Below are 14,490 nucleotides of genomic sequence, written 5' to 3' on the forward strand. Positions count from 1 at the left end.
CGTATGTAAACTGGAACCTCTAAGTGTGCTGTGCGCCGCGGATTAGATGTCTGGATATTATGTAAATGTGTTTGTGTGTGTAGATAATATATTGAGAAGTGTTGGTGTGGTGGAAAGAATGAATGATGTATAAAAAATATATATATAAACTAAATTCCTATATATAGAATAGATCCTAGGCTACTACTAACCCTATCCAATATAAGCATAAACTAATATGAAAAGCAGTTATAAAATAAAAGCACAAGTTCTCAGAAATACCTGTTGCTAGTGTTGCAAGCAGGGAGTCTGTTGAAGATCAGGGCTTCCAGCCATCGTGGTCTGACACAGAGGTGCTGGAGAACACCACCAGCTCAGAAATGGACCCCAAGGCAGAAAGCAGGGGAGCTGAAAAACTGCTGCCTTTTATGCATTTTCTCTGGCCCTCCCCCAGAGCACTGGGATTGGAAGGGACCTCAGAGAATGCTGACAGGTCACTGGCCAGCCACACACGTCAGCCATGACAGCACTCCTTCCCCCCTCCCCCTCCTCTTCCCTCCCCTTACTTTCCTTCCCCCCGCCCCAGGGAATCCAGTATAGGCAAGTTGAATATTCAGCCCTTGTCAAATAGTCGACCCGTGCTGTTAATATTCGACTTGCGCTGTTAATATTTGACTTCCAGTATTCGATTCGACAGCTATTCGACCAGCTGCTATTTGACTCGACTTTCACTTTTCAAGGTCGAATATGTCGAATATTTGTCGAATCTAATATTAAGTTGAAGCTTTGGACAGCCCTACTGAAATCCTAGCTCTTAGAGCAAAGCAAGGAGCTGTACTCCTGTTCCTCCTACTGCTTTAGTGCGTCACAATATCATACACAGTTAAGGGAAAAGCAAAGAACTATGAAGCCCAGAACAGTGGTCTGTATGAGTGATCAGTCTAAACAACCTACTGACTGCTATGGGTATTCTGCTGAAATGTGAGCCCTGATCACTCTGCACTTGCCCATGCCTGGGAAGCAGGAAGAACAGACAGCTCAGGAGCAGGCCTGAATGGTTTGGAGAGGTTCTGAACATGTGCAACACTGTGACAGTCTCTTCTAAGAGCCTGACCCAGGGTGCTGGGGCATATGATCAGGACTCCTCTGAGCTATCTTTCTTGCCTAATTTACAGGCATGGGCATGTATATGGAGCAAGTCCCAGCTCACTCAGGAGGCAGATTAACATAGCCCAGGAGCCTAATTACGCTCTGTTTCAACACTACATTCTTTAGGAAGATGCTCTAATGTCATTACAGTAAGTTCAGAAATATGCCTGTGAACAGAGAGGACAACTTTATCTTGGGACTCTTTGAGGTACCCAGCTTTCCAGGAATCCTTCAGTAAATTGATCATTATAGTCACTGCTATTGAAGTGGACACAATAAGCCATCAGAAGTTGGGTTTCTAACTGGTATTATCTTTGAATTGCATCTCAAACATTTCTTGGGAAAGTAGGTGCTTCTAATACCACCATTAAATTGCTGGGAACACAGCTTACTTCTCTTCTCAAATCTGTGTGACCCTACGGCTGCAGCTAACATGGCTGTGACCCAGACCAGAATCAAGCACTTAGTGCTAACTGGAATGAATCACATCCATTGATGCAATCAGATACAAAAATGATAGACTGATGCAGCCAGGCTGTTCAGTGCTAAGTAATAAAAGATAACGAGAAGGTGCCTGAAGATGGGCAGTGTCATCTGTCACACACACACAGAAAATCAGGAAGGATCAGATGGTTTTGGAGCATTTTAAGGGAGCTTGTATTATTGCTATCACCTCCATATTGGTTACAAGCAAAAAAAGTTGACTGTTGACTGACAGGTAGCTTAGGTGGAATGAGATGAACTCAGATGGACTCCTCTAATGAGCAGTTGTAAGGACAAAGGGTGCCATGTGGAATTTGGCCTACAATGAGTGGTCCTTTCAGGTAGGAAAGATGGCAGTATTGCTCCCATATATGCAGTCTTCACAGAGATGGTGATTTAGGCTTCTCATAAAATGGAGGCCAGTCTTAACATTTTAATTGAGAGCCACACTTTTCAGACAGGGTGGGTATCTGGACCTGGGTTTTTAGTTTGCTTCTGTTTGTTTAGTTTGGGCTTCCCCCTCTAGGATTGTTAAAGTAAGATCACTCAGCAGCACTGAATTCACTAAAATATTGTCAAGAAGAAAAATATATCAAACTGGAAGCTTGGAAAGAAATGGAACCAGTATGTAAAGACACCCCCAGAGCAACTCTTCTGCTCCATTGTTGAGAATGTTACTTCTGTAGTGGTGAGGGCTAATGTGCCCAGTGGAAGCACATACAGGGCAGTAAATGGTTGCTGTGGGGGCTAAGTTGATGGAGAATATAACTGCAGTGCCATGACCATTACCACACAGTTACAAACCAAGATGAGGAGAAGTTTGGCAAACTACACATACAGCAGACATGTCATTTCTGCTGTTTTCTCAGGGCCTTCCAGGGCATGTCTATGCCATCAAAGGGCAGTGATGGGCAATGCTGCTTTGAATTATAGCATACAGTGACATGTATGAACACCTCAGAAAGATGGAATGGAGCCATTCGGAGTGTGGCATGGTCTTAAGCACTCCTGAGACAGTGAACTTGCCACACATGCCCAGTGCTTTACTATGGGTAGTTTTGATGGTGTAAACATGCCTCCAGGGGCATCCTGTGGTGGACATGTGAGTAAATATTGGGAGTGGGGGGCTATGTAAAAAAAAAAAAAATGAAGTTCCTCAGGCAGAAAAGACCAGATTCTGGATGCTGTTTTAGCTGCTTTTTCGCCACTGTGGCTAAATTGGCTAGCTCAAAGTTTCCTGAGGGAGTACAGAGCTACTGGTAGTGGCTCTCTAAACTGAGCTCAAGCTGAGGGTTGTGACCAGGTTGGTAGGGAAGGTCACTGCTTCTGTAAACAAGAGGTGAACTACCAGGGAAAAAATGTGAGTTGGGTTCTGCCCACATGATGGGTATTGCTCCCTTGTCCTTCAGTTTCCAGTGATGGACATGTGAGGCATTTGGTAACAAATGCTGGCATATAGAGGTATGTTGGGTTCTCCCTTCTGTTGCAATGCTTTCTACTGTGTAAAAGGCAAGGCTGGAAGGGCCTATTCTCTCTAAGGGGATTTTTTAGCATCTAAACATCAGTATACAGGGAAGAACTTGGAGTCTGGAAAATCTTTATGATATGTTCCTGATATGGTTTGGAGATAAGCCAGATGTTAGAGCTGAAAAATATATATTAATACATTAAGTAGCTTACGATGATGAGAGCAGCTGGGCATGGTCCTTTGCTGAAATATACAAAACCCAAATTATGCTACTGCAATCATCTTCTAAAGAGCTGTTATTATCTGGAAATTTGTTTGTCTTTTTAAGTCTTCTCTGGTTCCATTCCTTTATGTTAATGCTATTGCTTGGAGGAGCAAAGGTCCCCTTGTCAGATAATTTTTGAAGGAGGGAGGGAGAGAGATTTAAGCCTTGGAGGTAGTGCATATGCTGTTATGCTTTATCCTAGAACAGTGACAGTGCTGACATTTTCTTGGGAATGGGAATACAGCAGGGGCCCAATTAGCCCATTGGCGGAGTGCATTCAAATCCCAGGAAGCCAATATGATGGGTTGATCAGTCCTTAGGTGTCTGGGAATGTGTGATCAGTAACAAGATGATGTGGTTTACGATGTTCTGTAAAATGGCACTGAGCTAATTTGGCATACACAGGGATGATGAAGTCTCTAAGCTGGATCACTTCTCTGCAGCTGAAGTCAGCGTGGCAGAGGTATCCTCAAGCTCTTCCTTCGTTACCACCTTTTTCTATTGACCCTACTTCATTCTTTTCTACCTTCTACTTTAAGCGCCAACCACACCATTATCTGCAGAAGTGATAGAAATAGAAAGTGAAGCCTAGTTAGAAAGAAAGACTCTGTAGCAACTTCTCTCTCCGGCAGAGATAGGTGGGTCAGCAAGGAGCACAGACACAATAGTTAAATGGGAATGGCCAGTTACTTCAGCTGTGCTCCCTCCCTGGGTAGCTCCACAGATCTACTTTCTTGGGTAGATGATTGTAAACCATGTTGTTCTATTTATATATTTTTGCAAACTTTCCAGCACTCCTGTGTTTTATAAGTACGCTCTGACACTTGGCAGGATGTTGCACTGCTGTCCCTCAATACTGTTGTCCCTTTGCCTCTTGTTGTCCATTCAAAAATGGTTCTGTTTTCAGGAAGTTTCAAGCCAAGCTTTCTTCATTATAAAAAAAACTTGGGTAGTTTTTGATTTCCCTTTGCAAGCAAAATGGTGGTGTTTCACCCCCTCCTCTAAAACATCACCATTTTTTTTTTGAGGGAGCAAAATGGAAGAAACAATTTGAGAATGCTTATTTTGTGAAAACAAGCAGAGTTTCATTATTATTTTTTAACAGCCTATGGGCTTAACCTTCCAGTTGTCATATGAATGCAGGCTTGAGATCTTACCGAGGGCAAGGGATCCTGGTTTTCTCTGATTAAAAATTGCAAATTCTCTGATTTAAAAACCCAAAATCTGTGATAAAAATTAAAGGCCCCCCACAGCCAGTGCTGATGTTGCCTTGCACTCCTCCCCACAGTCTGTCTCAACAGCCATCCTGATGCCCCTCGCAACAGCCCCCCCAGACCCACAGCCATGCAGACACAGACACTGACACCCACCCCAGCAGGTAAGTGTGTGTGGGGGGAAGGGGTGGGGCAGGGCAGGGGAAAGGGAAGGTGCTGGGGGAGTAGATCAAGAAGGGTGGGAGTATGCCCTTGTGCCCATTCCCAGGAGCAGGGCCAGAGGGTGAGGGCAGGGGTGCCACCTTGTAGGCCATACACATGCCGGCCGGCTTGACAGGAGGTTCACACACGGAGGCTGCCACCACAACTCTGCCACTGCACTCTGTGCTACCATCCCATGGTCACCTGCACCATTTTGTGGGCAAGTGGTGCAGGGCATGGCTGTGCAGTGGCAACCACTGTGTGCAGGCCACATACGTGCTGCCTGACCAGAGGGTGAAACAAGGGGCTTGAATGCAGTGGTGGTAGGGATGGAAATGGCTGGGTGCACAGCTCTGTGGCAGCACCCGGAGGTTTTGTAGGCAGTGCCTGTCACCACCGTCATGGGCCTCCAGGTATGCAGCAGTGCCGAGTGTGAGCCCAAGCCTCTGCCCCTGCCCCTGTGCCTCCATCCCTTGCTGCGGCTGCAGAGTCAGCCACAGAGTTGTGCTCTGGCCACATGCCAGTCTCCCTCTCCCCCTCCCCTGGCCAGGAAGCCGGGTGGCATGTGTGCAGTCTGCACATGGCGGGCACCACCACACCGCACCCTGCACCGCACCCTGCATTGCTTGCCTGCAGAGCTCCCCTGCAGAGGGGCACCCCTGACCTCACCCCCTGGCCCTGCTCCCAGCTGTGATGTGCTGCTTAGGGCTGGCAACACCCCCCACTCCCTCAGCCCCCAAACCATCTTCCCCAGCCCTGCCTTAAGCCCCACTTACCTCTATGCTCCAGGGCGAAGGTCAAGTCTGAGTCTGAGTCTAATTTTGGCTGCCTCAGAGGTTTGGGTCCCGCCCTCCCCCCTCTCTCTCCCCCTCTGGCCAGGGCTGGGGGTTTCTTGCCCTTTTTGTAATTGGCTCTTGCAGGCTGGAGCTGTGCCAGCCTGCAAGAGCTCTTTGCAAAAGCAGAGAATCTGTGGATTTCTCTGCTAAAAAGGGAAATCCACATTTTCTCCTATAAAAACAGGGAATCTGTGGTTTTCTTCGTTTTTCTGTGGGAAACGGAAAACCCGGATCCCTGCTGAGGACACAAAACAACAGTTTGAGTGCCCCCTATATATAACTAGGCCTCCCACAGATAGAGACTGTTTCAGTGAATGGCTTGACTTGTAGTATCATAAAGCCATAGCCGTGAGATGTAACATTTTTTGTCATTATTTAATAATCAGAAAGAAACAAAATAGTCTGTTCTAGTTCGTGGTTGAGTGTTTCAACAGATCTTTATTTGCATGACTTTGGGGGCACATTCTGTTTGCAAAATTGAAACCTTCCAGCTTAATATTCAGGAAGTGTTTTAGACATTTTTTGCCAATTGGACTGCTTGAACAACTGATCATCCAAACTCTAATTCTGAGAAGGAAGCTGGTGCTTCATTTGCTCATGGAATGTTCTCTTGAACTAATGGAACATTCCATTTCAAAGGCCTTTTTTTCCCCTTGGCTAATTTAGTTATCCATATGCTTGGGGAGTGATGTTGTTACCCTACATTCTGCCTTTTGGTGTGCATTCCTTTATGTGAAGGGACCTACTGAAATTGCAGTTTTCAAGGAAACTGTGATTTTGGACAGGCTCTACAAAAAAGCACAAGCTCTGCACTTCTGGCAGCTTCACTAAACCCCCCACCCCCTTATTGAAAATAAAATGCTTTCTCCCTCTAGGAAACCAGCAGTCCTCGTGGCTGTTGTGGCCCAGCCCCCCAGCCCACTGGGGGTTGGGGGGGAGGGGCTGCCAACATGGCAAGATGGCAGCCACCCCAGTCCCTTACCACTGATTGGCTGTGAGGGCTATCTGCCATATGGCCCCACCACTCACCACCAAATAGCAGTGAGGGGTGGGGCCACATGATGGACAGCCCTTACAACCAATCAGAGGTGATGCCATATGATGTACAGCTGTCAGCCAATCAGCTGTGAGGGGTGGGGCCACCAAGGGCCTCTGAGCCAGTCAGAGGCATGGGGGAGGGGGGAGCTGCTGCATTCTGCCAGAGAAAATGTCTGCCAGCCCTGCAGGTCTGGTCCATCTAGCAATACCCATGTTCTGTGGCTGTTATCTGAGTAACACATCTGCCATAACAGACACTATAAGCTTCTCAGCCACAACTTATGGTATGTTACAAAAGTGATCACCTAAAGGGTTTTTTTATATGATATAGACTCATAGAAAATTAGGGTTGGAAGGGACCTCAGGAGGTCATCTAGTCCAGCCTTGTCAAAAATGGTGCACTGTTGGCTCAAATTCAGCTTCTTGTCCACTGCAGCCCCCAGGTCCTTTTCTGCAAAGCTGCTGTGCCCAGCCAGTCAGCCCCCAGCCTGTACTGCTGCATGGGATTGTTTAGGACTATGTGCAGGAATTTGCACTTGTCCTTGTTGAACCTCATGAAATTCCTTTTGGCCCAATCTTCCAATTTGTCTAGGACACTCTGAATCCTAGCCCTAACCTCCAGCATATCTACTACTTCCCCGAACTTGGTGTCATCTTCAAACTTTCTGAGAGTGTACTCTGTGCCATCTTCCAGGTCATTGATGAAGACATTGAACAAAACTGGCCCCAGGACCAACCCTTGGGGCACTCCAAATGATACTGGCTGTCAACTACACATAGAGTCACTGATTACTACCTTGTAAGACATACTCCAGCCAGTTTTCTATCTGCCTACAGTCCTTTCATCCAGCCCATACTTCCTTAGCTTGCCGACAAGAAAGTTGTGGGAGACTGTATGAAAAGCCTTGATAAAATCAAGGTACACCACATGCATCAGTCTCCCTGCATCCACAGAGTCAGTCATCTCATCATAGAAGTCAATCAGGTTAGTCGGGCATGATTTGCCCCTGGTGTTCTTGATCACTTTCTGCTCCTCCAAGTGCCTGGAAATGGATTCCTTGGGGATCTGCTCCATGATTTTTCCAGGGACTGAGGTGAGGCTGACTGGTCTGTAGTTCTGGATCTTCTGTTTTCCCTTTCTTAAATATGGGCACTATGATTGCCCTTTTCCAATCACCTGGGACCTCTCCTGATTGCCATAAGTTTTCAAAGATGATGGCCAGTGGCTCTGCAATCTCATCAGCCAACTTCCTCAGCACCCTTGGGGGCATCCCATCTGACCCCATGGACTTGTACATGTGCAGCTTTTCTGAATAGTCCCTTAGGTCTTTGTCTTCCCAGCCAGCCAGATACTGAGCAAGTCCCCAGTCTTGACCTTTTACAGACTTAGCTCTCTGTTTCAGCAGTTTAATGGACTACCAATGGTTTTACATTGCTATATAAATCTTAAGTGATTTTTCAATGATTTATATTGCACAGTAAAGGGGATTTAGTTAGCTTTTTGCATGATTTTCTCACAATTTAATATTCCTTAAATTGTTGTTTGCCATCTATTTCAATTAAAAAAACCCTTGAAAATGACATTTATCAGAGCAAAAATTGTAAATCTGTCAAAATCAGAACACCAGAAGACAGATGGATCTGAAGCAACTCAAGCCTCTGGAACTCAGACCCAGTCCTAAAAACATTAGCATATATGCTTAATTTTATTACTCTGAGTTGTCTGATTTCAGTTGGACTACTCAAGATGGTAAGAGATAAACTTGTGCATACATGTGGAGCCTGATTTACCTTCTGACAGTGTTGTCCTCCCTTTTGAGGGTGTGTATGGGTACACACCCAGGTTATGGACCTTGCAATCAACATTTGGGAAGCAGGCCTCAAAAATTAAAATTACTTAATATTTCAAGGGTAGGTCCATGTGCAAGTTTGATTATAAGCACACAACAGAGGAGAGACAACACTTCTACTACTACTATAGTAAAGATGATTGTATCATTCCATTAGTTATCAACTCAGTGTTCATATGGTACCCTGAGGTCCTCTGGTTACACTCCCCATTGACAACATGTCACCTGAACAGTAACTGTACACAAGCCATCTTCTATCAATGCTAATGGCCACATACTTTCATGGCCCCATATAATTTTCAGAGCATTTTGAGTGTGTTGCTTCTCATTGCTACCCTATGGTTGCAGGGCCACTTTTTTGCCTCTTGCTTCCTGACCCTACAGGCTCAATTGTCCCCAGGTGTAACACATACCTGTATATTCAGGGAAACAGATGGTCAGAGGGGATTTCTTGATCTTCTCAGCAAATAGATCTTTCTTGTTGAGGAAGAGAATGATGGAGGTATCGATGAAGAATTTGTTGTTACAGATGGAGTCGAAGAGCATGAGAGACTCATGCATGCGGTTCTGTAGCAGGAATCACGTCAGAAATTAAAAGAAAGGGACAGGCATACAGAGAGAGAGAGAGATAAAGAGTTAGATTTAGGAAAGAGAAATTTTTCTAAATCAAATTTTGAGAAATGGTTAGAAAGCAAATTTTCTAACATAGGACAAATATAATGAAACAGTTACAAAGGACAAGAGAGTTGTATTCTCTTCAGATCAAATATGCTTGGAGGTAATTGGATAGCTTTCAACAGAACAGAATCCCAGTACAACATGCAGAACAGCCACAAAACCTGACATGATGCCACAACCTATGCTGGAACATAGATCTGCCATTCTCGAGTCTCATTCCCAGTGGCCAATGCATGAATCTTCAAAGAAAGTTGAAAAGCCACCACTGTATCTCTGTCCACTTACGTACTGCTAAACTTCTAGGGTACATGTGCTAAACTTGGGGGCTGTGGAAGGGGAAAATACTTTCATCAGTTGGTGCCTCAAAGCATGCCACTTTCATTATTCTCTTCCTAATAATAAATCTGGACTGAACAATAACGTAGGCCCTTTCTCAGTCCATCAAAAGAATTTTATCGGCTGAAATCATAGCAAAGTTCTTCATTAGGTCATGGCATTGCACAGACCCTATGCTACATGGCCCTTCATTTAGATGGAAAGATGCAATAGGCAATCTCACATCAAGCAGAGAAAACAAGCTGTAGAACTTGGTTAGTGCATCCTGCATGCTGTGATGAGTCCCAGTTGCCCATCCCAGCTGAGCAGTAACTGCTCTGGAATTCACTCTGGAGGGCAACATACTTTCTTAGTTTCATGAGGACAGAGCAATAGTGTTGAATCTCACTGTTGCAGGAAGGCCAGATCACAAACTACCTTGGCTCATGGGGATGGTGTAGGTTTTGGCATATATTGAAGTAGTCCCATGCTACATAAGGTTACACACAGTACTTCAGAATCATTCTGTAGGATTTTAGCCTCCCAGCCAGCCTCAGACACATGGCGTTACCCCTGTAACCACTGGGGGGAGGGGGGAAATCCAGTTATGCTAAATATACCTCATGGTAGCACCCAGAACTTTGAAAGGTGCTACTGTCATTGTGCGCCATTGCCCCCTTTGAAACCCTTCTATTTGCCTTTCAAAATGCGTATTAACAGTCAGACTTTCCAGGCATTGCTTAAAATCCCAGGACTGAGGATTCACCATGCTGCAGAGGCAAATGAATGAAACTTCAGTACCCTGGTCATTTTGCATCTTTCCTATGTAATTGCTCTGTTTGTTGGTTCTCCAGGAAACCTAGATCCCACTTGAGAAGCCATTCGGTGCAAGGTGTCTGATCAAAGGAGGTTTTTAACAAATCTTATGTTTCTCCCAGTAGCTGTGTTGGTGGCATCTCTGAAGCTTCTCAATTAAATGTCCTTCTAATACTTGATGAGCAGGTCTGAGGTTTTATAATCCAATAGCACTTGTTGCCAGAAAGGGAGAAGAAGGGAGTGGAATTTCCCCCCCCCCAAACAAACCAAAAACAAAAGAGCAAATGAGGTTAATCTTTCTTGAATTAGCTGCCAAAAAACACAGAATACCATTAGGCCGAGCATTTTCCTTTGTTTTATCAGTTTCAATTGCATTCTATCATGTTAAATGGCTGGGGGTACACTTGTATGAACAGTTTACATGCACAGGTCTTTATAAGAGGAGAGCGCAGAAAGCGGCTACAAAACAGAAAAGAATATATACTGTACTACAGACTCTTTCCAAAATTTTATTTTTCTGTCATTGACTTGCTTTTAAAAATAAGCAAAAGGTTGTTTACTGTCATCAGAGTTCAAACACAGGCTATAATTTTTGTGCCTCTAAATTGCTGGTGCAATTTTGCCCTTTTGATAATTTGTACCTACAAGCACAAAAACCGGGGCCAGTGAATGCCAAGATGAAAATGTTGCCCTTTGACCAATTTATGCGGTATAAGATTGACTATTCTTCGACATCGATTTCTCTTAGCTTGTGGAACAGTATACCAAGTGGATCCTTATTGCCACAGTCATTTAAAACTAACTAAATGGAATCATAGGGAACAGCCTTATGCTTGAAGGAAAGTAGACTAAGAGGAATTAGGTATCATTGACCATGGGGAGGGGGATAGAATATGTTATTTTGTGGGGTTTGATCCTATTAATCTTCCAGAAGAGCAGAACAAAGAAATGGGTACCAAAACTTCTGAGATGATTCTCACAGAGTACAAGGTGCCTGGCAGGAATTATATAAGTAATCTATGAATTTGATGGAAAAATAGCTTTATCAGCTGCCAGTTCCCTAGGATCTGTTACACATTCCCTAAGATGTTTGGTAATAAACCAGCCCTTGCCATCTTGCATGGGGAGTTGAAGACTCCCCTCTTCAATAAAATATTGTCCAAAGAACAAGAATAGAAGTAGCTTGGAAGCATGCTCCAGTGAAAGAGTCTGTTGTTAATACAGAAATTAGGATGGAGAACTGACTTGTCCTGCTGGATTTTGTAACCTGCTTGTAGTACCCGGATAACAGTGTGATATATGGTCTGGAAATGCTGATAAAGTCCATTTCAAACCTCTGTATTTCTATGAGAGACAAAGCAGTTGCTTGAAGGTAAGTACATAAACTCTCTGAAGTTTCTGAAATATATCTAGACAGATCACTTGTACTTGAAGTGATCTAAAATGACTTTAGGATTAACAACATATAAATTACATCATAAAGAGATAAAAAGAGAGATCAAGATAAAAGAAATCAGTCAGAGAGGCACTTCAGTGAGAAGAAACTAATGGTCAATTACTGATATACATATATAACCAATAGAATACTGTTACTTATTCTACTCTTGCTTCATGTTAGTACCATGCTTTGAAGATGTATAAGCATTTATATTAATTTATTTTATTTACTTCTAGGTATGGCAGTAACCATTGTAATAGTCTTACTGTGTTGCATTTCACTTTCGTTCCTGTTGGATATAACTGTCAGCAGCATTGAAACTAGGAGATGACACTGAAAATATAAATACCTACCTTGTGTAAGATTTTTTTTTTAAAGATATAGTTGGGACATAGTTTCCTTTCAGAGAGAAAGAAGCTGCTGAATCTCCTGAAAATCATTTCCTGTTGCTGTGCTTTGTTGAATGGGAATATATGTATATATGGGAATATAATAATATTATATGGTAATATAGAGGAAGTAATCTAGTGGAAGTTCCCCAGTCGCAAGCCCTGGTTCTCTTGGGAGACTTCAATCACACTAACACCTGCTGGGAGTTAAATACAGCAGTGCTCAGGCAATCCAGAGTTTTTGGAGAGTGTTGGGGACAACTTCCTGGTGTAAGTGCTGGAGTGGCCAAGTAGGGGCCGTGCTCTTCTTGACCTGCTGCTCACAAACAGGGATGAATTGGTGGGGAATGTAGTAGTGGATGGCAACTTGGGCAGCAGTGACTGCGAGATGATTGATTTCAGGACCCTGAAGAAAGAAAGGATGAGACCAGCAGAGTAAGGACCTTGACCTTCAGAAAAGTAGACTTTGACTCGCTCAGGGAACTCATGGGAAGCATCCCTTGGGAAGCCAGACTGAGAGGGAGAGGAGTCCAGAAGAGTTGGCTGTGCTTTAAAGCAACCTTACTGCGAGTGCAGGAACAAACCATCCCAATATACAGGAAGACTAGGAACTACGGGAGATGAACAGGCAGGGAATATTTCAGTAAGCTAAATCACAAAAAGGAAGCTTATAAGAAGTGGAAACTTGGACAAATAACTAGGGAGGAGTATAAGAGCACTGCTTGGGCATGCAGGGGTGAAGTCAGAAAGACCAAAGTGCAATTGGGAGTTGCAGCTAGCAAGTGTTGTGAAGGGTAACAAGAAGGGTTTCTACACGTATGACAGTAGTGTGATAGGCTAGCTGATGGTGGTTTGGCCCAGGAGTTTTGAAAAGTTCAAAAAGTGGTGTGTGTGTGTATGGGGGGGGGGAATTTCCTTTTCCCCACCAATCAGGCCCTGGAAAAGGAGAAGTCTTGCCCTTCCTCATCCAGATGCCAGGTAGCGAAACCAGACCTGAGAGTAGACTCACCTCTTATGTTGCCTGATTGGTCTTTGAGGGATAAAAGGGGCAGTGCACCTAAAGAGAGAGCCCCAAGAGAGAGGATGACAAGGGAGAGATGAAGGACAGGAGTTCTGAAGAGCTGGTGACAGCTGGCCAGAGGGGCAGAGTGGTTGTCTTGGAAGAGCCCTGGAGTCTGGGAGCTGCAGGAGGTGGCTCGCCTGAGGATTTGAGCCACAGGTGGTGACTTGGGCTTTGGTTGCTCAGGACACAGGTGGTGCACAGCGGATCCCCTGCTGGATCCAAGCCCTGAGCTGCAGGCGCTGGCTTGGGCATCTGACCCCTGGCAGGGAGGCTGGGAGCTTAACATGCAGGTGGCGCATGGCGGGGACCCAAAGTCCTGAGCCACAGGTGGCAGCTCAGGCATTTGACCCCTGGCAGGGAGGCCAGGAGCTCAGCATGCAGAGGTGGTGCATGGTGGATCCTGGAGGGACCAACGCCCCAAACTGCAGGCGGCAGCTCGGGTTATCTGATCTTGGGGTGAGTCTCTGCAACTCGATGTGCAGGTGGCATGTGGAAGATGCCGGAGGGACTAGACCCTGGAGTCAAAAGCAGCTCCCACGGCACTGATAGCTCAGTGGTAGAGTTCTTGTCTGCCCCATAAGTGACCTGGGTTTCATTCCTGGCCAAGGCCCCAGAGGGGTGATTTGCCAGGAACAGGGAATCCCCACTGGGTAGAAGGGTTCTTCCCACCTCTTTTGCCCCAACCCTTCCAGGGTGCCTGCGCCTCAAGCTTTGTTGTTGATTTGCCTGTGCTAGATGTATATGTGTACCATACCTTGACTGAATCCCCTCTTGCTCTCCTGCACCCATTGCCCTCCCCACATATGTGTCATATCTTAACTGGGTTCTTTTCCTATTAAACCCATATATGGTTAAGTTCCAACTGGTCTCGGCTTTATTCTACCCTACAGGGGATAGGAGGGAAGAAGCTACCCCTCCCACAGTGCACAAGCACTCACTAAATCCCCTCAGTTGGAGAGGGGGTACCTTGTCTGAGTACCACCTGGCTTACAGTAGCAACAGGAGGATCAGGGAAAGTGTGAGGCCCTTACTGAATGGGCGATGCAACCTTGGGACAGAGGATGAAGAAAAGGCTAAAGTGCTCAATGCCTTTTTTGGCTTCAGTTTTCACAGGCAAGGTCAGCTCCCAAACTAGTGCACCAGGCAGCACAGTTTGGGGAGGAGGTCATCAGCTCTCAGTGGTGAAAGAACAGGTTAGGGACCGTGATGGCCAGAAACAAAGAAATTAATAAGCAATAAATATGTGCTTCTTGGAGGCATTTGGAACTTTTGTCTAATATGAAGCTTGTATTTTTGTAACCCGCAAAT

At 45.1% G+C, this 14,490-nt stretch overlaps 1 protein-coding gene across 2 annotated transcripts in view; it reads right to left on the reverse strand.

Annotated features, from left to right (window-relative positions):
• LOC109310475 (guanine nucleotide-binding protein G(o) subunit alpha-like) overlaps positions 1-9,049 on the reverse strand; it is a 15,841-nt gene extending 6,792 nt beyond the window's left edge. For both annotated transcript variants that reach the window (XM_019535639.1, XM_019535638.1), the window contains exon 1: positions 8,897-9,049. In XM_019535639.1, coding sequence (XP_019391184.1) covers positions 8,897-9,044 — 148 coding nt within the window. In that variant the 5' untranslated portion in view covers positions 9,045-9,049. The remainder of the gene's footprint in view (positions 1-8,896) is intronic.
• Between the last annotated feature and the right edge of the window lie 5,441 nt (positions 9,050-14,490).

The sequence above is a fragment of the Crocodylus porosus genome, unplaced genomic scaffold, assembly GCF_001723895.1.
Source record: "Crocodylus porosus isolate Cpor-Errol unplaced genomic scaffold, CroPor_comp1, whole genome shotgun sequence".
In the NCBI taxonomy this organism is placed as follows: Eukaryota; Metazoa; Chordata; order Crocodylia; family Crocodylidae; genus Crocodylus; species Crocodylus porosus.